At 53.1% G+C, this 24,106-nt stretch overlaps 1 protein-coding gene across 1 annotated transcript in view; it reads right to left on the minus strand.

Annotated features, from left to right (window-relative positions):
• Positions 1-24,106, minus strand: part of PLOD3 (procollagen-lysine,2-oxoglutarate 5-dioxygenase 3) — a 29,574-nt gene that overhangs the window by 3,051 nt on the left and 2,417 nt on the right. The window contains exons 2-16 of the mRNA XM_077261571.1: positions 14,186-14,277; positions 13,980-14,116; positions 13,737-13,900; positions 13,547-13,659; positions 13,407-13,470; positions 12,638-12,735; positions 12,450-12,551; positions 9,539-9,670; positions 7,351-7,472; positions 7,174-7,278; positions 6,659-6,784; positions 6,424-6,565; positions 6,237-6,350; positions 4,513-4,578; positions 4,333-4,437 (exon numbers count right to left, since the gene is read on the minus strand). Of these exons, the coding sequence (XP_077117686.1) occupies positions 4,333-4,437; positions 4,513-4,578; positions 6,237-6,350; positions 6,424-6,565; positions 6,659-6,784; positions 7,174-7,278; positions 7,351-7,472; positions 9,539-9,670; positions 12,450-12,551; positions 12,638-12,735; positions 13,407-13,470; positions 13,547-13,659; positions 13,737-13,900; positions 13,980-14,116; positions 14,186-14,277 (1,682 nt within the window). The remainder of the gene's footprint in view (positions 1-4,332; positions 4,438-4,512; positions 4,579-6,236; positions 6,351-6,423; positions 6,566-6,658; positions 6,785-7,173; positions 7,279-7,350; positions 7,473-9,538; positions 9,671-12,449; positions 12,552-12,637; positions 12,736-13,406; positions 13,471-13,546; positions 13,660-13,736; positions 13,901-13,979; positions 14,117-14,185; positions 14,278-24,106) is intronic.

The following is a 24,106-nucleotide window of genomic DNA, read 5'->3' on the forward strand; positions in this document are numbered from 1 at the left end:
TTATTATTATTATCCCTGCGGTATATTACAGGCTCATTATTATTATCCCCACGGTATATTACAGGCTCATTATTATTATTATCCCCGCGGTATATTACAGGCTCATTATTATTATTATCCCTGCGGTATATTACAGGCTCATTATTATTATTATCCCTGCGGTATATTACAGGCTCATTATTATTATTATTATCCCTGCGGTATATTACAGGCTCATTATTATTATTATCCCCGCGGTATATTACAGGCTCATTATTATTATTATTCCCTGCGGTATATTACAGGCTCATTATTATTATTATCCCTGCGGTATATTACAGGCTCATTATTATTATTATTATCCCCGCGGTATATTACAGGCTCATTATTATTATTATTATCCCTGCGGTATATTACAGGCTCATTATTATTATTATTATCCCTGCGGTATATTACAGGCTCATTATTATTATTATTATTATCCCCGCAGTATATTACAGGCTCATTATTATTATTATCCCCGCGGTATATTACAGGCTCATTATTATCCCTGCGGTATATTACAGGCTCATTATTATTATTATTATCCCTGCGATATATTACAGGCTCATTATTATTATTATCCCTGCGGTATATTACAGGCTCATTATTATTATTATCCCCGCGGTATATTACAGGCTCATTATTATTATTATTATTATCCCCGCGGTATATTACAGGCTCATTATTATTATTATCCCTGCGGTATATTACAGGCTCATTATTATTATTATCCCCGCGGTATATTACAGGCTCATTATTATTATTATTATTATCCCCGCGGTATATTACAGGCTCATTATTATTATTATTATTATCCCTGCGGTATATTACAGGCTCATTATTATTATTATCCCCGCGGTATATTACAGGCTCATTATTATTATTATTATTATCCCCGCGGTATATTACAGGCTCATTATTATTATTATTATTATCCCTGCGGTATATTACAGGCTCATTATTATTATTATTATCCCCGCGGTATATTACAGGCTCATTATTATTATTATCCCCGCGGTATATTACAGGCTCATTATTATTATTATCCCCGCGGTATATTACAGGCTCATTATTATTATCCCCACGGTATATTACAGGCTCATTATTATTATTATTATTATTATCCCCGCGGTATATTACAGGCTCATTATTATTATTATTATTATCCCTGCGGTATATTACAGGATCATTATTATTATTATTATTATCCCTGCGGTATATTACAGGCTCATTATTATTATTATTATTATCCCTGCGGTATATTACAGGATCATTATTATTATTATTATTATCCCTGCGGTATATTACAGGCTCATTATTATTATTATTATTATCCCTGCGGTATATTACAGGCTCATTATTATTATTATTATTATCCCCGCGGTATATTACAGGCTCATTATTATTATTATTATCCCTGCGGTATATTACAGGCTCATTATTATTATTATTATTATCCCCGCGGTATATTACAGGCTCATTATTATTATTATTATCCCTGCGGTATATTACAGGCTCATTATTATTATTATTATTATCCCTGCGGTATATTACAGGCTCATTATTATTATTATCCCTGCGGTATATTACAGGCTCATTATTATTATTATCCCTGCGGTATATTACAGGCTCATTATTATTATTATTATTATTATTATCCCCGCGGTATATTACAGGCTCATTATTATTATTATTATTATCCCTGCGGTATATTACAGGCTCATTATTATTATTATTATCCCCGCGGTATATTACAGGCTCATTATTATTATTATTATTATCCCCGCGGTATATTACAGGCTCATTATTATTCCTGCGGTATATTACAGGCTCATTATTATTATTATTATCCCCGCGGTATATTACAGGCTCATTATTATTATTATTATCCCCGCGGTATATTACAGGCTCATTATTATTATTATTATCCCTGCGGTATATTACAGGCTCATTATTATTATTATTATTATTATTATCCCCGCGGTATATTACAGGCTCATTATTATTATTATTATTATCCCTGCGGTATATTACAGGCTCATTATTATTATTATTATCCCCGCGGTATATTACAGGCTCATTATTATTATTATTATTATCCCCGCGGTATATTACAGGCTCATTATTATTCCTGCGGTATATTACAGGCTCATTATTATTATTATTATCCCCGCGGTATATTACAGGCTCATTATTATTATTATTATCCCCGCGGTATATTACAGGCTCATTATTATTATTATTATCCCCGCGGTATATTACAGGCTCATTATTATTATTATTATTATCCCTGCGGTATATTACAGGCTCATTATTATTATTATTATCCCCGCGGTATATTACAGGCTCATTATTATTATTATTATTATCCCCGCGGTATATTACAGGCTCATTATTATTCCTGCGGTATATTACAGGCTCATTATTATTATTATTATCCCCGCGGTATATTACAGGCTCATTATTATTATTATTATCCCCGCGGTATATTACAGGCTCATTATTATTATTATTATCCCCGCGGTATATTACAGGCTCATTATTATTATTATTATCCCCGCGGTATATTACAGGCTCATTATTATTATTATTATTATCCCCGCGGTATATTACAGGCTCATTATTATTCCTGCGGTATATTACAGGCTCATTATTATTATTATTATCCCTGCGGTATATTACAGGCTCATTATTATTATTATTATTATCCCCGCGGTATATTACAGGCTCATTATTATTCCTGCGGTATATTACAGGCTCATTATTATTATTATTATCCCCGCGGTATATTACAGGCTCATTATTATTATTATTATCCCCGCGGTATATTACAGGCTCATTATTATTATTATTATTATCCCCGCGGTATATTACAGGCTCATTATTATTCCTGCGGTATATTACAGGCTCATTATTATTATTATTATCCCCGCGGTATATTACAGGCTCATTATTATTATTATTATCCCCGCGGTATATTACAGGCTCATTATTATTATTATTATTATCCCTGCGGTATATTACAGGCTCATTATTATTATTATTATTATTATTATCATCCCCGCGGTATATTACAGGCTCATTATTATTATTATTATTATCCCTGCGGTATATTACAGGCTCATTATTATTATTATTATTATCCCTGCGGTATATTACAGGCTCATTATTATTATCCCTGCGGTATATTACAGGCTCATTATTATTATTATTATTATCCCTGCGGTATATTACAGGCTCATTATTATTATTATTATTATCCCTGCGGTATATTACAGGCTCATTATTATTATTATTATCCCCGCGGTATATTACAGGCTCATTATTATTATTATTATTATTATTATCCCCGCGGTATATTACAGGCTCATTATTATTATTATTATTATCCCTGCGGTATATTACAGGCTCATTATTATTATTATTATTATTATCCCCGCGGTATATTACAGGCTCATTATTATTATTATTATTATCCCTGCGGTATATTACAGGCTCATTATTATTATTATTATCCCTGCGGTATATTACAGGCTCATTATTATTATTATTATTATCCCCGCGGTATATTACAGGCTCATTATTATTCCTGCGGTATATTACAGGCTCATTATTATTATTATTATCCCTGCGGTATATTACAGGCTCATTATTATTATTATTATCCCCGCGGTATATTACAGGCTCATTATTATTATTATTATCCCTGCGGTATATTACAGGCTCATTATTATTATTATTATCCCCGCGGTATATTACAGGCTCATTATTATTATCCCCACGGTATATTACAGGCTCATTATTATTATTATTATTATTATTATCCCCGCGGTATATTACAGGCTCATTATTATTATTATTATTATCCCTGCGGTATATTACAGGCTCATTATTATTATTATCCCTGCGGTATATTACAGGCTCATTATTATTATTATTATCCCCGCGGTATATTACAGGCTCATTATTATTATTATTATTATCCCTGCGGTATATTACAGGCTCATTATTATTATTATTATTATCCCCGCGGTATATTACAGGCTCATTATTATTATTATTATTACCCCCGCGGTATATTACAGGCTCATTATTATTATTATCCCCGCGGTATATTACAGGCTCATTATTATTATTATTATCCCTGCGGTATATTACAGGCTCATTATTATTATTATTATTATCCCTGCGGTATATTACAGGCTCATTATTATTATTATCCCCGCGGTATATTACAGGCTCATTATTATTATTATTATCCCTGCGGTATATTACAGGCTCATTATTATTGTTATTCCCGCGTCCCGTTACCTCGTTTTTGCCTCCGGACCAGCGGCCGAAGTTCTCCATTTCCTCCACAAACTCGTCGCACATGACGTCCTTGAAGATCGGGAACCAGTAGACGTCCGGACAGGGCTGCGGAGAGCGACACCTCGTCACACCCCACCCCCACACATGGCGCCATCACACCCTCAGCCGCCACAATGTTACCTGCTGATAATAATCCTCCTCAAAGATCCGGGAGTAATTCTCATGGATGTATTTCTCCTTCCAGTCCTGGCAAGGAAAAAACCCCAATGAAACTGCTGGGGGAGGGGCCAAGATGAAGGAGGAGGAGCATAGTTAGAAGAGGCGCTGCATCAGGGGGAGGAGCATAGAGTGAGAGGCCAGATCTGAGGGCGGAGCATAGAGTGGCTAGATCTGGGGGAGGAGCATAGAGTGAGAGGCCAGATCTGAGGGAGGAGCATAGAGTGAGGCCAGATCTGGGGGAGGAGCATAGAGTGAGGCCAGATCTGGGGGAGGAGCATAGAGAGGCCAGATCTGAGGGCGGAGCATAGAGTGGCTAGATCTGGGGGAGGAGCATAGAGTGAGGCCAGATCTGGGGGAGGAGCATAGTGAGGCCAGATCTGGGGGAGGAGCATAGAGAGGCCAGATCTGTAGGAGGAGCATAGAGAGGCCAGATCTGTAGGAGGAGCATAGAGAGGCTAGATCTGGGGGAGGAGCATAGAGAGGCCAGATCTGGAGGAGAAGCATAGAGTGAGGCCAGATCTGGGGGAGGAGCATAGAGTGAGGCCAGATCTGCGGGAGGAGCATAGAGTGAGGCCAGATCTGTAGGAGGAGCATAGAGAGGCCAGATCTGTAGGAGGAGCATAGAGAGGCTAGATCTGGGGGAGGAGCATAGAGAGGCCAGATCTGGGGGAGGAGCATAGAGTGAGGCCAGATCTGGGGGAGGAGCATAGAGAGGCCAGATCTGTAGGAGGAGCATAGAGAGGCCAGATCTGTAGGAGGAGCATAGAGAGGCTAGATCTGGGGGAGGAGCATAGAGAGGCCAGATCTGGGGGAGGAGCATAGAGAGGCCAGATCTGGGGGAGGAGCACAGAGTGAGGCCAGATCTGGGGGAGAAGCACAGAGTGAGGCCAGATCTGGGGGAGGAGCATAGAGTGAGGCCAGATCTGGGGGAGGAGCATAGAGAGGCCAGATCTGTAGGAGGAGCATAGAGAGGCCAGATCTGTAGGAGGAGCATAGAGAGGCTAGATCTGGGGGAGGAGCATAGAGAGGCCAGATCTGGGGGAGGAGCATAGAGAGGCCAGATCTGGAGGAGAAGCACAGAGTGAGGCCAGATCTGGGGGAGAAGCACAGAGTGAGGCCAGATCTGGGGGAGGAGCATAGAGTGAGGCCAGATCTGGGGGAGAAGCATAGAGAGGCCAGATCTGGGGGAGGAGCATAGAGTGAGGCCAGATCTGGGGGAGAAGCATAGAGTGAGGCCAGATCTGGGGGAGAAGCACAGAGTGAGGCCAGATCTGGGGGAGGAGCATAGAGTGAGGCCAGATCTGGGGGAGGAGCATAGAGAGGCCAGATCTGTAGGAGCATAGAGAGGCCAGATCTGTAGGAGGAGCATAGAGAGGCTAGATCTGGGGGAGGAGCATAGAGAGGCCAGATCTGGGGGAGGAGCATAGAGAGGCCAGATCTGGAGGAGAAGCACAGAGTGAGGCCAGATCTGGGGGAGAAGCACAGAGTGAGGCCAGATCTGGGGGAGGAGCATAGAGTGAGGCCAGATCTGGGGGAGGAGCATAGAGTGAGGCCAGATCTGCGGGAGGAGCATAGAGTGAGGCCAGATCTGGGGGAGGAGCACAGAGTGAGGCTAGATCTGGGGGAGGAGCATAGTGAGGCTAGATCTGGGGGAGGAGCAGTGAGAATGGGGACGGGCTTCTTACCACGGGGTTTTCAAAGATTTGCCACAGGTCGCTGTGCAGTCGGGAGGTGTTGTACTTGGACGTGGAGATCAGACGACCAAAGTCATCGCGATTACTGATGTGCAGGAAGACGCTCTGCAGAGAAGACAGAAGAGGAGTCACCCGGGGGAACCATCACCCTCATCATCCCCCTCACGCCGTCACCTACCTTATCCCTCACGCTCTTACAGAAAGACATGTCCGAGTCGACTCCTGACAACGTGAAGACGTTCCTGCGCGACAGCTCCTGCCGAATAGTCTCCCCCGAAATGAGGTAAGAGTGGGCGATGTATGGGACGTTCCACACCCCACTGCAAGGCAGACAGGTGTGAGCAGCCCCGCCCCCCGGAGGGTGATGGGATAATCATGCACATTGTCCCCGCCCACTGCAGGGCGCCACTCACATCCGCTTTCCCTGCACGATATCCACGTAGTCCTCAGACCGGGCGTAGTACCCCTCCGGGCTGAGCGCCCCCCAGAAGTTGGACCACAGTTTGCCACTGCGAGACACCATAGGGGCGATGACTTTCCTGCAGATATAGGATTGGGTGTCAGGTCACCTGTCCACAGAGCCCCTCCCCACTGACTGCAGAATGAGCCCCTCCCCACTGACTGTAGAATGAGCCCCTCCCCACTGACTGCAGAATGAGCCCCTCCCCACTGACTGCAGAATGAGCCCCTCCCCACTGACTGCAGAATGAGCCCCTCCCCACTGACTGCAGAATGAGCCCCTCCCCACTGACTGTAGAATGAGCCCCTCCCCACTGGCTGTAGAATGAGCCCCTCCCCACTGACTGTAGAATGAGCCCGTCCCCACTGACTGTAGAATGAGCCCCTCCCCACTGACTGTAGAATGAGCCCCTCCCCACTGACTGTAGAATGAGCCCCTCCCCACTGACTGTATGGCGGCAGCACTGACCGCTTCTCCTGGATCAGGATGTACAGGGTGTCGGGGTTGGTCAGCACCACGTCGGCGTCCAGGCTGAAGTAGTAGTCGCAGGTGTCGTCCTGGCGGCACAGGTCCCTGCCACACACAGTGAGTGAGACGGGGTCAGCGCACTGCGCCCCCCAGCCCAGGCTCCGCCGCCGTACTTACATGCCCATGTCCCGGGCCTCCCCCTGGCTCAGCCCTTCCTCAGGACCCACCACTTTCACAGCCGGAAACTCCTCCTTGTGGTTCTCAAAGAAGTCCTGGATGTGCTGCTCGTGGTAAACTTCCTGCGGGCGAGAAACGAAGCGGAGGTGTCACTGTACCGTCATGGCACCAACGGGGGGCGCACTGTGCAATCCCCCGCTAATGGGGGAGGGAACAGAGTAATACCCCGCTAATGGGGGGAGGGAACAGAGTAATACCCCGCTAATGGGGGAGGGAACAGAGTAATACCCCGCTAATGGGGGAGGGAACAGAGTAATACCCCGCTAATGGGGGGAGGGAACAGAGTTATACCCCGCTAATGGGGGAGGGAACAGAGTAATACCCCGCTAATGGGGGAGGGAACAGAGTAATACCCCGCTAATGGGGGAGGGAACAGAGTAATCCCCCGCTAATGGGGGAGGGAACAGAGTAATACCCCGCTAATGGGGGGAGGGAACAGAGTAATACCCCGCTAATGGGGGAGGGAACAGAGTAATACCCCGCTAATGGGGGAGGGAACAGAGTAATACCCCGCTAATGGGGGGAGGGAACAGAGTTATACCCCGCTAATGGGGGAGGGAACAGAGTAATACCCCGCTAATGGGGGAGGGAACAGAGTAATACCCCGCTAATGGGGGAGGGAACAGAGTAATACCCCGCTAATGGGGGAGGGAACAGAGTAATACCCCGCTAATGGGGGAGGGAACAGAGTAATACCCCACTAACGGGGGAGGGAACAGAGTAATCCCCCACTAATGGGGGGAGGGAACAGAGTAATACCCCGCTAATGGGGGAGGGAACAGAGTAATACCCCGCTAATGGGGGGAGGGAACAGAGTTATACCCCGCTAATGGGGGAGGGAACAGAGTAATACCCCGCTAATGGGGGAGGGAACAGAGTAATACCCCGCTAATGGGGGGAGGGAACAGAGTAATACCCCGCTAATGGGGGGAGGGAACAGAGTAATACCCCGCTAATGGGGGGAGGGAACAGAGTAATACCCCGTTAATGGGGGGAGGGAACAGAGTAATACCCCGCTAATGGGGGAGGGAACAGAGTAATACCCCGCTAATGGGGGAGGGAACAGAGTAATACCCCGCTAATGGGGGGAGGGAACAGAGTAATCCCCCGCTAATGGGGGGAGGGAACAGAGTAATCCCCCGCTAATGGGGGAGGGAACAGAGTAATCCCCCGCTAATGGGGGAGGGAACAGAGTAATACCCCGCTAATGGGGGAGGGAACAGAGTAATACCCCGCTAATGGGGGAGGGAACAGAGTAATACCCCGCTAATGGGGGAGGGAACAGAGTAATACCCCGCTAATGGGGGAGGGAACAGTAATACCCCGCTAATGGGGGAGGGAACTGAGTAATACCCCGCTAATGGGGGAGGGAACTGAGTAATACCCCGCTAATGGGGGTCGGGAACAGAGTAATACCCCGCTAATGGGGGAGGGAACAGAGTAATACCCCGCTAATGGGGGAGGGAACAGTAATACCCCGCTAATGGGGGAGGGAACAGAGTAATACCCCGCTAATGGGGGAGGGAACTGAGTAATACCCCGCTAATGGGGGAGGGAACAGAGTAATACCCCGCTAATGGGGGAGGGAACAGAGTAATACCCCGCTAATGGGGGAGGGAACAGTAATACCCCGCTAATGGGGGAGGGAACAGAGTAATACCCTGCTAATGGGGGGAGGGAACAGAGTAATACCCCGCTAATGGGGGAGGGAACAGAGTAATACCCCGCTAATGGGGGAGGGAACAGAGTAATACCCCGCTAATGGGGGAGGGAACAGAGTAATACCCCGCTAATGGGGGAGGGAACAGAGTAATACCCCGCTAATGGGGGGAGGGAACAGAGTAATACCCCGCTAATGGGGGGAGGGAACAGAGTAATACCCCGCTAATGGGGGAGGGAACAGAGTAATACCCCGCTAATGGGGGAGGGAACAGAGTAATACCCCGCTAATGGGAGAGGAACTGGGTAGTACCCCACTAATTCGGGAGGACTCTGGGTAGTATCCCACTAACTGAGGGTGCCTCGGGGAATGCCCTGCTGGGGGGCACTGAGTAACAATGGGGGAGGAGGCGGGTATCTGGGCACTCGGCGTGGCATCTCTAGGGGGCGCTGTCCCGCAGACACTCACACTGTTGTGGATGTAGAGGGACAGCCGGTCCCGCGGGTAGTTTATCATCATCAGTCGCTCCAGGAACTGCGGCAGGAACGGCGTCGGCTGCTCGATGAACACAGCCAGGAGAACCCGGGGCAGATCCTCGTCCTGCGGGAGACATCACCAGTCACTCCCCGAAGCGGCGTGCTCTGCTGCAGTGCATTGTGGGAGAGGACTGCAGGGGTAGGGTTATATCCCACAATGCAATGCTCTACAGAGCAAGACGTGATGTAGCAGCAGAATAGTGAGTGCAGCTCTGGAGGTGACTGGAGGATAAGACATGATGTAGCAGCAGAATAGTGACTGCAGCTCTGGAGGTGACTGGAGGATAAGACACAATGTAGCAGCAGAATAGTCTCACAACCCTGAACAGCTTTTCAACACTTAATTCTCTACTCCGTCCCCTGCACCTCCTCCGTCTCGTCACTTCTGCTGAAGACTTTGCCTCCTTCTTTAAACAGAAGTTCGATACGATCAGAGAAAGCTTTGGTCCGCAGCGCCCACTGCCCCTCTTAGCTGCTCAACCCTGTTCCTCCATAACTAACTTCTCCACCATGGCAGAAGATCAGCTCTCCACCCTCCTGTCACCATCACACCTCACCACTTGCACGCTTGACCCGCGCCCGTCCCACCTCATCCCTAACCTCACCACGGTCTTCATCCCAACCCTAACGCACCTCTCCAACCTCTCACTCACAACTCGTGTCTTCCCCTCAGCCTTCAAACATGCCAAGATCACACTCATCCTCAAAATGCCCTCCTTCGACTCATCCTCTGTGTCCAGCCATCACCCGATATCTCTTCTCCCCTACGACTCAAAACTACTGGAGCAATACGTCCATCTTGAACTGTCCTCCCACCTCTCCTCCTGCTCCCTCTTTGATCGGTTACAATCTGGCTTCCGTTCCCATCACTCAACTGAAACTGCCCTAACTAAGGCTACTTTCACACTAGCGTTGTGCACTGCACGTCGCTATGCGTCGTTTTGTAGAAAAGACGCATCCTGCAAGAGTGCTTGCAGGATGCGTTTTTTCTCCATAGACTTGCATTAGCGATGCAGTGCGACGCATTGCCACACGTAGCAACCTCGTGCGACGGTTGCGTCGGACCATCGCCGCCAAAAAACGTTGCATGTAACGTTTTTCGGTGCGTCGTGTCCGCCATTTCCGACCGCGCATGCGTTGCCGGAACTCCACCAGCTCCTCCCCGCACCTCACAATGGGGCAGCGGATGCGTTGAAAAACAGCATCCGCTGCCCCCGTTGTGCGGCGCTTTCACTGCTAGCGTCGGTACGTCCAACGACGCAATTCGTCATGCGTCGTACAATGCTAGTGTGAAAGTAGCCTAAAGTGACCAATGACCTAGTAACTGCCAGGAGCAAGCAACACTACTGTCCTCCTCCTCCTGGACCTGTCTTCTGCCTTCGACACTGTGGACCATTCCCTCCTGCTACAGATTCTCTCATCTCTTGGCATCACAGACTTGGCCCTATCCTGGATCTCGTCATATCTGACAGACCGAACATTCAGTGTCTCCCTCCCCCACACCACCTCCTCACCTCGCCCCTTGTCTGTCGGTGTTCCTCAACACTCTGTTCTAGGGCCCCTACTCTTCTCCATCTACCCCTTCGGCCTGGGACAGCTCATAGAATCCCACGGTATGCAGTACCATCTCTATGCTGATGACACGCAGATCTACCTATCCGGACCTGACCTCACCTCCTTACTCACCAAAATCCCACACTGTCATCTTGGCCTTCTTTTCTGCTCGCTTTCTAAAACTGAACATGGACAAAACAGAATTCATCATCTTTCCCCCTTCTCACTCTGCCCCTCCACCAGACCTATCCATCAATGTCAATGGCTGCTCACTTTCCCCAGTCCCATATGCCCGGTGCCTCGGGGTGATCCTGAACTCTGCCCTCTCTTTCAAGCCATATATCCAAGCCCTTGCCTCCTCCTGCCGACTCCAACTCAAAAATATTTCCCAGATCTGTGCATTGCTTGACCATGAAACCACAAAAACACTAGTGCATGCCCTAATCATCTCCCGCCTCAACCACTGCAACCTCCTACTCTCTGGACTCCCCTCTAGCACCACTCCAATCCATCCTACACTCTGCTGCTCGACTAATCTACCTGTCTCCCCGCTATTCCCCAGCCTCTACATTATGCCAAGCCCTTCACTGGCTTCCTATCGCCCGAAGGCTACAGTTCAAAACCCTCACAATGACATACAAAGCCATCCACAACCTATCTCCTCCATACATCTGTGACATGATCTCCTGGTACTTACCTACACGCAACCTCCGATCCTCACAAGATCTCCTTCTCTACTCCCCTCATCTCTTCTTCTTCCCACAACCGCATCCAAGACTTCTCCCGTGCTTCCCTCATACTCTGGAACCCTCTATCCCAACACATCAGACTCTCGACTACCATGGAAACCTTCAAAAAGAACCTGAAGACTCACCTCTTCCGACAAGCCTACAGCCTGCAGTGATCCTCAACCTACTGAACCGCCGCACAACCAGCTCTACCCTCTCCTAGTGTATCCTCACCCATCCCCTGCAGACTGTGAGCCCTCGCGGGCAGGGTCCTCCCTCCTTATGTACCTGTGTGCCTTGTTTTTTGCTCATGTTTATTGTATTTGTCTATATTTGCCCCTTTTCACATGTAAAGCGCCATGGAATAAATGGCGCTATAAAAATGTATAATAACAGCAGAATATTGACTGCAGCTCTGGAGGTCACTGGAGGATAAGACATGATGTAACAGCAGAATAGCGAGTGCAGCTCCGGAGGTGACTGGATGATAAGACATGATACAACACCCCATCATACGGATCTAAGATGTACCCAGCAGGACAACGAGGGCGCTGCACTCACCTCCACCTCAGAGAGGTCCAGCAGGTCGTCGTCGCAGACCTCACAGCCGCCCTCGTGGGTCCAGGCGTTCGGCACATAATTCCCCAGATAGTTCAACTGCAGCTAAAGAGAAACCGGGATCAGTGGGTGCGGGGGCTGCAGAGTGAGCGGCAGGACGGGGGCAGGGCGAGCAGCAGGACGGGCAGTACCTTTGTGGGTCCGTTTCCGTGGATGATGACTGGGATGGTATCGTAGGCCACGTTCCGCGCTCGCACCTTGTTCTTGTCGAACTTCATGACGACCTCATCTGTGAGAAGAGACGGACGCCCCATTACCTTCTAGCTATAGACGGCAGCCCGACGCCCCGTTACCTTCTAGCTATAGACGGCAGCCCGACGCCCCGTTACCTTCTAGCTATAGACGGCAGCCCGACGCCCCGTTACCTTCTAGCTATAGACGGCAGCCCGACACCCTGTTACCTTCTAGCTATAGACGGCAGCCCGACGCCCCGTTACCTTCTAGCTAAAGACGGCAGCCTGACGCCCTGTTACCTTCTAGCTAAAGACGGCAGCCCGACGCCCCGTTACCTTCTAGCTATAGACGGCAGCCCGACGCCCCGTTACCTTCTACCTATAGACGGCAGCCCGACGCCCCGTTACTCAACAGTTGCTCCACATTAAGCAGCCTTGTGCCGTTTCCCAGCAGAAACCTTGCAAAAGGCAACCCGTTACCCAGCAGCAGCCCCGCAGACGGCAGCCTGGCCCCTCATTACTCAACAGCTGCTCCACTGACAGCAGCCTGGCACTCCATTACTCAGCAGCAGCCACTTCACCCAACAGCTGCCCCACAGACGGCAACCTGTTACCAAGCAGCAGCCCCATTACCAAACAGCAGCCCCGTGCCCCATTACCCAATGGCAGTCTGGCATACGGCAGCCATGAGTCCTGTTACCCAGCTGACGGCAGCACATCCACCTACCGATGGCTCCATTAAGATTCTGGAAGATCTTAGACTTGTGGTCGAGGCCGATGTTAAACTTCTCCTAAGAGAGAGAGGACAGGTCAGTTAGCGGACTACCTGGGCACAGGGGCATGGCTGATAAATTTGTGGCCCCTCACCCTGAACTCCTCATCCAGGTAGACCTTGGTGTAGAATAGTTGGTCGTCGTCGTCGTCCTTGAACTTCCACAGTTGGGCGATGCGGTAAAGCTGAGGAGCGTAACCGATGAAACCTGCAGAGAGACGGGTGTAAGAGAAGCGAGGTGTCACACTGCACCTCGCGTAAACATGGTTGCCATTGCACACTCACCTCCGGAGTTCAGGAAACGTTTGCCGTTGCTGACCGGCGGGTATTTCTCCGCCAGGGACCAGTCCGGCCAGCAGAAGCCCTCCGCAGAGAAGACTACCTTCTGATCAAACTGCTGGAACTTCCAGAGCAGCTCGATGGGGCTCCCGGCCAGGATGACGTCATAACTGCGAGGAAAGATGGCAGACGGGGGTTAGGAGATCAGATACAGCCCGGATCCTCACCCAGCAGTCAGGGGACACTTACCTGTCCACAAACAGGATGATCCTGTCCTCCTCCTCCCGATAATCCTCCAGCGCCTCCTTCAGCCAGCGCACCTTCTGACCGCCTCCGACAGTGCGGGCTACGTCACCACCCTTCCACTCCTGCCCCAGGCCAAGCGTCTGAGAGAACAGGGGATGAAGTTAGAAAAGGAGACCCCATATGTGGCATGTCCAGGTGGACCGCCTTACCTTCACTGTGTAGTTAAAATGGCGGGCCGTTCGGAGGAAGCGCTGGTAGCCCTCTGTGGTGTCCGTGGCCACAGTGATGACCAGAAGCTTCTCTGCAAGACAAGAAGAGCAATGAGCAATGGGAAAATGGAGGAGCCCTGACCGACCGCCATAGAGCCTCACACCGGAGGAGCCCCGACCGACAAGAGGAGCCCTGATCGACTGCCATACAGAGCCTCACACCGGAGGAGCCCCAACCAACGAGAGCCCTGACTGACTGCCATATAGAGCAGAGGAACCTTGACCGACTGCCATACAAAGCCTCACACTGGAGGAGCCCGACCAACAAGAGGAGCTGTGCATGACCGCCATAAAGAGAGGAGCACATGGCGGTCAGTCAGGGCTCCTCCATACGGTGGTACAGAGCCGCCATACAGATCCTTACATGGAGGAGCCACAACCAACGAGAGGAGCAGTGACCGACCACCGTGCAGAGCGGAGGAGCCCTTATTGACCACTGACAGAGCCGCCATGTAAATCCTTACATGGAGGAGGCCCGACCAATGAGAGGAGCTGTGATCGACCGCCATAAAGAAATGAGCCCTGGCAGACCACCGTACAGAACCACTATATAGATCCGTACATGGAGGAGCCCCGACAGACTAGAGGAGCTGTGACCGACCGCCATATAGAGCAGAGAAGCCCTGACCGACCGCTGTACAGAGCCGCCATATAGATCCTTACATGGGAGGAGGCCGCCCATCGAGAGGAGCTGTGCCTGACCGCCATACAGAGCTTCCGACGGAGGAGCCCCGACCGAACGCCATACAGAGCCTCACACCGGACGAGCCTCGACTGATTAAAAGAGCTCCGACTGACCGCCATACAGAGCTTCCGACGGAGGAGCCCCGACCGAACACCATAGAGAACCTCCCACGGAGGAGCCCCGACTGAGCGCCATACAGAGCTTCCGACGGAGGAGCCCCGACCGAGCGCCATACAGAGCCTCCCACGGAGGAGCCCCGACCGAGCGCCATACAGAGCCTCCCAAAGTCTGCACTGTGACTCAACCACTCCAGAACATTTACATGTTTCTCCTTAAACCACTCGAGTGTTGCTTTAGCAGTATGCTTTGGGTCAGTCTGTAAGGTGAACCTCCGTCCCAGGCTCAAATCACTGATAGACAAACAGGGTTTGCTTGATAATATCCCTGTATTTCGCACCATCTTTCCTTCGACTTAGACCATTTTCTCTGCTGCTTAAAAACATCCTCACATCATGATAATGTTGTGTGGAGATCTCCTGGGTCTTCATGGCGTTGTGTGGAGATCTCCTGGGTCTTCATGGCGTTGTGTGGAGATCTCCTGGGTCTTCATGGCGTTGTGTGGAGATCTCCTGGGTCTTCATGGCGTTGTGTGGAGATCTCCTGGGTCTTCATGGCGTTGTGTGGAGATCTCCTGGGTCTTCATGGCGTTGTGTGGAGATCTCCTGGGTCTTCATGGCGTTGTGTGGAGATCTCCTGGGTCTTCATGGCGTTGTGTGGAGATCTCCTGGGTCTTCATGGCGTTGTGTGGAGATCTCCTGGGTCTTCATGGCGTTGTGTGGTGATCTCCTGGGTCTTCATGGCGTTGTGTGGTGATCTCCTGGGTCTTCATGGCGTTGTGTGGTGATCTCCTGGGTCTTCATGGCGTTGTGTGGAGATCTCCTGGGTCTTCATGGCGTTGTGTGGAGATCTCCTGGGTCTTCATGGCGTTGTGTGGAGATCTCCTGGGTCTTCATGGCGTTGTGTGGAGATCTCCTGGGTCTTCATGGCGTTGTGTGGAGATCTCCTGGGTCTTCATGGCGTTGTGTGGAGATCTCCTGGGTCTTCATGGCGTTGTGTGGAGATCTCCTGGGTCTTCATGGCGTTGTGTGGAGATCTCCTGGGTCTTCATGGCGTTGTGTGGAGATCTCCTGGGTCTTCATGGCGTTGTGTGGAGATCTCCTGGGTCTTCATGGCGTTGTGTGGAGATCTCCTGGGTCTTCATGGCGTTGTGTGGAGATCTCCTGGGTCTTCATGGCGTTGTGTGGAGATCTCCTGGGTCTTCATGGCGTTGTGTGGAGATCTCCTGGGTCTTCATGGCGTTGTGTGGAGATCTCCTGGGTCTTCATGGCGTTGTGTGGAGATCTCCTGGGTCTTCATGGCGTTGTGTGGAGATCTCCTGGGTCTTCATGGCGTTGTGTGGTGATCTCCTGGGTCTTCATGGCGTTGTGTGGAGATCTCCTGGGTCTTCATGGCGTTGTGTGGAGATCTCCTGGGTCTTCATGGCGTTGTGTGGTGATCTCCTGGGTCTTCATGGCGTTGTGTGGAGATCTCCTGGGTCTTCATGGCGTTGTGTGGAGATCTCCTGGGTCTTCATGGAGTTGTGTGGAGATCTCCTGGATCTTCATGGTGTTGTGTGGAGATCTCCTGGGTCTTCATGGTGTTGTGTGGAGATCTCCTGGGTCTTCATGATGTTGTGTGGAGATCTCCTGGGTCTTCATGGAGTTGTGTGGAGATCTCCTGGGTCTTCATGGCGTTGTGTGGAGATCTCCTGGATCTTCATGGCGTTGTGTGGAGATCTCCTGGGTCTTCATGATGTTGTGTGGAGATCTCCTGGGTCTTCATGGCGTTGTGTGGAGATCTCCTGGGTCTTCATGGTGTTGTGTGGAGATCTCCTGGGTCTTCATGGTGTTGTGTGGAGATCTCCTGAGTCTTCATGGTGGTGTTTGGTTAGTGGTTCCTCTCGTTAATGGTGTTGCAGCCCCTGTGGCCTTATAGAGAGGGTAAAGAGTACATGCTGACAGACATGTGACACTTAGATTGCACACAGGAGGACGTCCTGTCACTAAGCATGGGTCTTATGAAGGGAATTGCTTGAACACAAATTTATAGGGGCTTCAAATAAAAAGGGGTGAATACATGTGCACATGACAATTTTTAGTGATACCATAATTTTAGGATCTGCTGATATTTTTCTCACTTCACTAACTCGCTATTTAGTGCGGACGCATCACATTACACACAGGTTGTAATGTAGCAAAATAGGTAAAAAGCCAAGGGGGTGAATACATTCGCAAGCCCCTGCAGAGCCTCCCTCTGGAGCCAGACGCTGCTGTGCAGGAATTCTCATTATCTGCCGTCCCACAATCCTCTGCTCTCCAGGGTATTAATACTAATGCACGTGGCGCAGCAGCGCACAAAGACGCCGTTTCATCCCTCGCTGTGGATGTCAGGAGTCGGGGGGCCGGGAGTCAGTAGTGACGGGGGAGGGGAGCAGCTGCCGGATGGAAGAAACCTCTGGAATCTGCAAGGAACTTTCCAGGGAAATAAAAACATTCCATGAGAAATGGAGACGATGACGCAGAGCGGGGGAGGGGGCCGAGACCCTCCGAATACCTCCAGCCGAATACCTCCAGCCGTGCTCCCTGTATATACCCGGCCACACTGCTGTATATCACCACCCTCCATAACCAGCGCCCGTCACAGGACACCGCCGAACGCCACCTCCCCGGAGACAGAACTGAGCGCCACGGGCAAAAGCTGACACTGAGCCAATCAGAACAACTCCAGGAAGTCACATGACAAGAAACAAGATGGATCATGGCCAATCAATAGAGCTCTGGGGGTCACATGACACACATCTCTCCATGCCCGACTTGTGACAACCAATCAGGTTCCAGCACACAGATTTCCAGCTCCGTTGTGATTGGTTGCTATGAAAACCATGTGTCCTATGGAAAGTTGAGGATGTATCACTATGACAACCACAGACGCACCCCCTGATGGAAAGTGTGAATCTCCTGTGCAGGGAGTGACGCTCTGCCGGCCGGTGATGCCATGAGTCACAGCACGTCTGGCCCGGGGCGAGCAGAGCGGCCGGGTGTGCGCAGCTCTGGTATTTCTAAAGTATTCCACCCCTCAAGGCGCGGAAAATGCTGGAAAGCAGCTCACACGTGGAGCGCAGTATGAGGAGGGCACACACACGGCGCGCCGGGGAGGAGGGCACACACACGGCGCGCCGGGGAGGAGGGCACACACACGGCGCGCCGGGGAGGAGGGCACACACACGGCGCGCCGGGGAGGAGGGCACACACACGGCGCGCCGGGGAGGAGGGCACACACACGGCGCGCCGGGGAGGAGGGCACACACACGGCGCGCCGGGGAGGAGGGCACACACACGGCGCGCCGGGGAGGAGGGCACACACACGGCGCGCCGGGGAGGAGGGCACACACACGGCGCGCCGGGGAGGAGGGCACACACACGGCGCGCCGGGGAGGAGGGCACACACACGGCGCGCCGGGGAGGAGGGCACACACACGGCGCGCCGGGGAGGAGGGCACACACACGGCGCGCCGGGGAGGAGGGCACACACGGCGCGCCGGGGAGGAGGGCATTCGTCAAGGCCCAAACCAGTCACTGGGGCATAGATCCAGCGCTCCCCAAACCCTGCTCTGTCCCTGCGCAATCCATGCAGTGGCGCTACCCCCTGACCCCTGGCCTATTTCCTCCCCGATCTCATCTCTCTCCGGTCACTCTGGTCCCTCCCCTCTCATTCCACCCCCTTGATAGTTTTTCCTCCAGTCTCTCCCCAACTGTGTTCTCCTCCTCCCCTCTCTCTACAGCCGGCGCCCGTTACCTTTCCCCTCTCCCCGGTCTCTATAGCCGGAGCCCGTTACCTTTCCCCCTCTCCCTGGTCTCTACAGCCGGAGCCCGTTACCTTTCCCCCTCTCCCCGGTATCTATAGCCGGAGCCCGTTACCTTTCCCCGGTCTCTACAGCCGGAGCCCGTTACCTTTCCCCCTCTCCCCGGTCTCTATAGCCGGAGCCCGTTACCTTTCCCCGGTCTCTACAGCCGGAGCCCGTTACCTTTCCCCTCTCCCCGGTCTCTATAGTCGGAGCCCGTTACCTTTCCCCCTCTCCCCGGTCTCTATAGCCGGAGCCCGTTACCTTTCCCCGGTCTCTATAGCCGGAGCCCGTTACCTTTCCCCCTCTCCCCGGTCTCTATAGCCGGAGCCCGTTACCTTTCCCCCTCTCCCCGGTCTCTATAGCCGGAGCCCGTTACCTTTCCCTTCTCCCCGGTCTCTATAGCCGGAGCCCGTTACCTTTCCCCCTCTCCCCGGTCTCTATAGCCGGAGCCCGTTACCTTTCCCTTCTCCCCGGTCTCTATAGCCGGAGCCCGTTACCTTTCCCCTCTCCCCGGTCTCTATAGCCGGAGCCCGTTACCTTTCCCCTCTCCCCGGTCTCTATAGCCGGAGCCCGTTACCTTTCCCCTCTCCCCGGTATCTATAGCCGGAGCCCGTTACCTTTCCCCGGTCTCTATAGCCGGAGCCCGTTACCTTTCCCCTCTCCCCGGTCTCTATAGCCGGAGCCCGTTACCTTTCCCCGGTCTCTACAGCCGGAGCCCGTTACCTTTCCCCCTCTCCCCGGTCTCTACAGCCGGAGCCCGTTACCTTTCCCCCTCTCCCCGGTCTCTACAGCCGGAGCCCGTTACCTTTCCCCCTCTCCCCGGTCTCTATAGCCGGAGCCCGTTACCTTTCCCCCTCTCCCCGGTCTCTATAGCCGGAGCCCGTTACCTTTCCCCGGTCTCTGTAGCCGGAGCCCGTTACCTTTCCCCCTCTCCCCGGTCTCTATAGCCGGAGCCCGTTACCTTTCCCCCTCTCCCCAGTCTCTATAGCTGGAGCCCGTTACCTTTCCCCGGTCTCTACAGCCGGAGCCCGTTACCTTTCCCCCTCTCCCCGGTCTCTACAGCCGGAGCCCGTTACCTTTCCCCCTCTCCCCGGTCTCTACAGCCGGAGCCCGTTACCTTTCCCCCTCTCCCCGGTCTCTACAGCCGGAGCCCGTTACCTTTTCCCCTCTCCCCGGTCTCTACAGCCAGAGCCCGTTACCTTTCCCCCTCTCCCCGGTATCTATAGCCGGAGCCCGTTACCTTTCCCCGGTCTCTATAGCCGGAGCCCGTTACCTTTCCCCCTCTCCCCGGTCTCTATAGTCGGAGCCCGTTACCTTTCCCCCTCTCCCCGGTCTCTATAGCCGGAGCCCGTTACCTTTCCCCCTCTCCCCGGTCTCTACAGCCAGAGCCCGTTACCTTTCCCCCTCTCCCCGGTATCTATAGCCGGAGCCCGTTACCTTTCCCCGGTCTCTATAGCCGGAGCCCGTTACCTTTCCCCCTCTCCCCGGTCTCTATAGTCGGAGCCCGTTACCTTTCCCCCTCTCCCCGGTCTCTATAGCCGGAGCCCGTTAACTTTCCCCCTCTCCCCGGTCTCTATAGCCGGAGCCCGTTACCTTTCCCCTCTCCCCGGTCTCTATAGCCGGAGCCCGTTACCTTTCCCCTCTCCCCGGTCTCTATAGCCGGAGCCCGTTACCTTTCCCCTCTCCCCGGTCTCTATAGCCGGAGCCCGTTACCTTTCCCCTCTCCCCGGTCTCTATAGTCGGAGCCAGTTACCTTTCCCCTCTCCCCGGTCTCTATAGCCGGAGCCCGTTACCTTTCCCTCTCTCCCCGGTATCTATAGCCGGAGCCCGTTACCTTTCCCCGGTCTCTATAGTCGGAGCCCGTTACCTTTCCCCTCTCCCCGGTCTCTATAGCCGGAGCCCGTTACCTTTCCCCTCTCCCCGGTCTCTATAGCCGGAGCCCGTTACCTTTCCCCGGTATCTATAGCCGGAGCCCGTTACCTTTCCCCCTCTCCCCGGTATCTATAGCCGGAGCCCGTTACCTTTCCCCGGTCTCTATAGCCGGAGCCCGTTACCTTTCCCCTCTCCCCGGTCTCTATAGCCGGAGCCCGTTACATTTCCCCCTCTCCCCGGTCTCTATAGCCGGAGCCCGTTACCTTTCCCCCTCTCCCCGGTCTCTATAGCCGGAGCCCGTTACCTTTCCCCCTCTCCCCGGTCTCTATAGTCGGAGCCCGTTACCTTTCCCCCTCTCCCCGGTCTCTATAGCCGGAGCCCGTTACCTTTCCCCCTCTCCCCGGTCTCTACAGCCAGAGCCCGTTACCTTTCCCCCTCTCCCCGGTATCTATAGCCGGAGCCCGTTACCTTTCCCCGGTCTCTATAGCCGGAGCCCGTTACCTTTCCCCCTCTCCCCGGTCTCTATAGTCGGAGCCCGTTACCTTTCCCCCTCTCCCCGGTCTCTATAGCCGGAGCCCGTTAACTTTCCCCCTCTCCCCGGTCTCTATAGCCGGAGCCCGTTACCTTTCCCCTCTCCCCGGTCTCTATAGCCGGAGCCCGTTACCTTTCCCCTCTCCCCGGTCTCTATAGCCGGAGCCCGTTACCTTTCCCCTCTCCCCGGTCTCTATAGCCGGAGCCCGTTACCTTTCCCCTCTCCCCGGTCTCTATAGTCGGAGCCAGTTACCTTTCCCCTCTCCCCGGTCTCTATAGCCGGAGCCCGTTACCTTTCCCTCTCTCCCCGGTATCTATAGCCGGAGCCCGTTACCTTTCCCCGGTCTCTATAGTCGGAGCCCGTTACCTTTCCCCTCTCCCCGGTCTCTATAGCCGGAGCCCGTTACCTTTCCCCTCTCCCCGGTCTCTATAGCCGGAGCCCGTTACCTTTCCCCGGTATCTATAGCCGGAGCCCGTTACCTTTCCCCCTCTCCCCGGTATCTATAGCCGGAGCCCGTTACCTTTCCCCGGTCTCTATAGCCGGAGCCCGTTACCTTTCCCCTCTCCCCGGTCTCTATAGCCGGAGCCCGTTACATTTCCCCCTCTCCCCGGTCTCTATAGCCGGAGCCCGTTACCTTTCCCCCTCTCCCCGGTCTCTATAGCCGGAGCCCGTTACCTTTCCCCCTCTCCCCGGTCTCTATAGCCGGAGCCCGTTACCTTTCCCCCTCTCCCCGGTCTCTATAGCCGGAGCCCGTTACCTTTCCCCCTCTCCCCGGTCTCTATAGCCGGAGCCCGTTACCTTTCCCCCTCTCCCCGGTCTCTATAGCCGGAGCCCGTTACCTTTCCCCCTCTCCCCGGTCTCTATAGCCGGAGCCCGTTACCTTTCCCCCTCTCCCCGGTCTCTATAGCCGGAGCCCGTTACCTTTCCCCCTCTCCCCGGTCTCTATAGCCGGAGCCCGTTACCTTTCCCCCTCTCCCCGGTCTCTATAGCCGGAGCCCGTTACCTTTCCCCCTCTCCCCGGTCTCTATAGCCGGAGCCCGTTACCTTTCCCCCTCTCCCCGGTCTCTATAGCCGGAGCCCGTTACCTTTCCCCCTCTCCCCGGTCTCTATAGCCGGAGCCCGTTACCTTTCCCCCTCTCCCCGGTCTCTATAGCCGGAGCCCGTTACCTTTCCCCCTCTCCCCGGTCTCTATAGCCGGAGCCCGTTACCTTTCCCCCTCTCCCCGGTCTCTATAGCCGGAGCCCGTTACCTTTCCCCCTCTCCCCGGTCTCTATAGCCGGAGCCCGTTACCTTTCCCCCTCTCCCCGGTCTCTATAGCCGGAGCCCGTTACCTTTCCCCCTCTCCCCGGTCTCTATAGCCGGAGCCCGTTACCTTTCCCCCTCTCCCCGGTCTCTATAGCCGGAGCCCGTTACCTTTCCCCCTCTCCCCGGTCTCTATAGCCGGAGCCCGTTACCTTTCCCCCTCTCCCCGGTCTCTATAGCCGGAGCCCGTTACCTATCCCCTCTCCCCGGTCTCTATAGCTGGAGCCCGTTACCTTTCCCCGGTCTCTACAGCCGGAGCCCGTTACCTTTCCCCTCTTCCCGGTCTCTATAGTCGGAGCCCGTTACCTTTCCCCTCTCCCCGGTCTCTATAGCCGGAGCCCGTTACCTTTCCCCCTCTCCCCGGTCTCTATAGTCGGAGCCCGTTACCTTTCCCCCTCTCCCCGGTCTCTATAACCGGAGCCCGTTACCTTTCCCCCTCTCCCCGGTCTCTATAGCCGGAGCCCGTTACCTTTCCCCCTCTCCCCGGTCTCTATAGCCGGAGCCCGTTACCTTTCCCCCTCTCCCCGGTCTCTATAGCCGGAGCCCGTTACCTTTCCCCCTCTCCCCGGTCTCTATAGCCGGAGCCCGTTACCTTTCCCCCTCTCCCCGGTATCTATAGCCGGAGCCCGTTACCTTTCCCCGGTCTCTATAGCCGGAGCCCGTTACCTTTCCCCCTCTCCCCGGTCTCTATAGTCGGAGCCCGTTACCTTTCCCCCTCTCCCCGGTCTCTATAGCCGGAGCCCGTTACCTTTCCCCTCTCCCCGGTCTCTATAGCCGGAGCCCGTTACCTTTCCCCGGTCTCTACAGCCGGAGCCCGTTACCTTTCCCCCTCTCCCCGGTATCTATAGCCGGAGCCCGTTACCTTTCCCCGGTCTCTATAGTCGGAGCCCGTTACCTTTCCCCTCTCCCCGGTCTCTATAGTCGGAGCCCGTTACCTTTCCCCTCTCCCCGGTCTCTATAGTCGGAGCCCGTTACCTTTCCCCTCTCCCCGGTCTCTATAGTCGGAGCCCGTTACCTTTCCCCTCTCCCCGGTCTCTATAGTCGGAGCCCGTTACCTTTCCCCTCTCCCTGGTCTCTATAGCCGGAGCCCGTTACCTTCCCCCTCTCCCCGGTCTCTACAGCCGGAGCCCGTTACCTTTCCCCCTCTCCCCGGTCTCTATAGCCGGAGCCCGTTACCTTTCCCCCTCTCCCCGGTCTCTATAGTCGGAGCCCGTTTCCTTTCCCCCTCTTCCCGGGGTCTATAGCAGGAGCCCGTTACCTTTCCCCCTCTCCCCGGTATCTATAGCCGGATCCCGTTACCTTTCCCCGGTCTCTATAGCCGGAGCCCGTTACCTTTCCCCGGTCTCTATAGCCGGAGCCCGTTACCTTTCCCCTCTCCCCGGTCTCTATAGCCGGAGCCCGTTACCTTTCCCCTCTCCCCGGTCTCTATAGCCGGAGCCCGTTACCTTCCCCCTCTCCCCGGTCTCTATAGCCGGAGCCCGTTACCTTCCCCCTCTCCCCGGTCTCTATAGCCGGAGCCCGTTACCT

Source organism: Ranitomeya variabilis, chromosome 5 (genome assembly GCF_051348905.1).
Source record: "Ranitomeya variabilis isolate aRanVar5 chromosome 5, aRanVar5.hap1, whole genome shotgun sequence".
NCBI lineage: Eukaryota > Metazoa > Chordata > Amphibia > Anura > Dendrobatidae > Ranitomeya > Ranitomeya variabilis.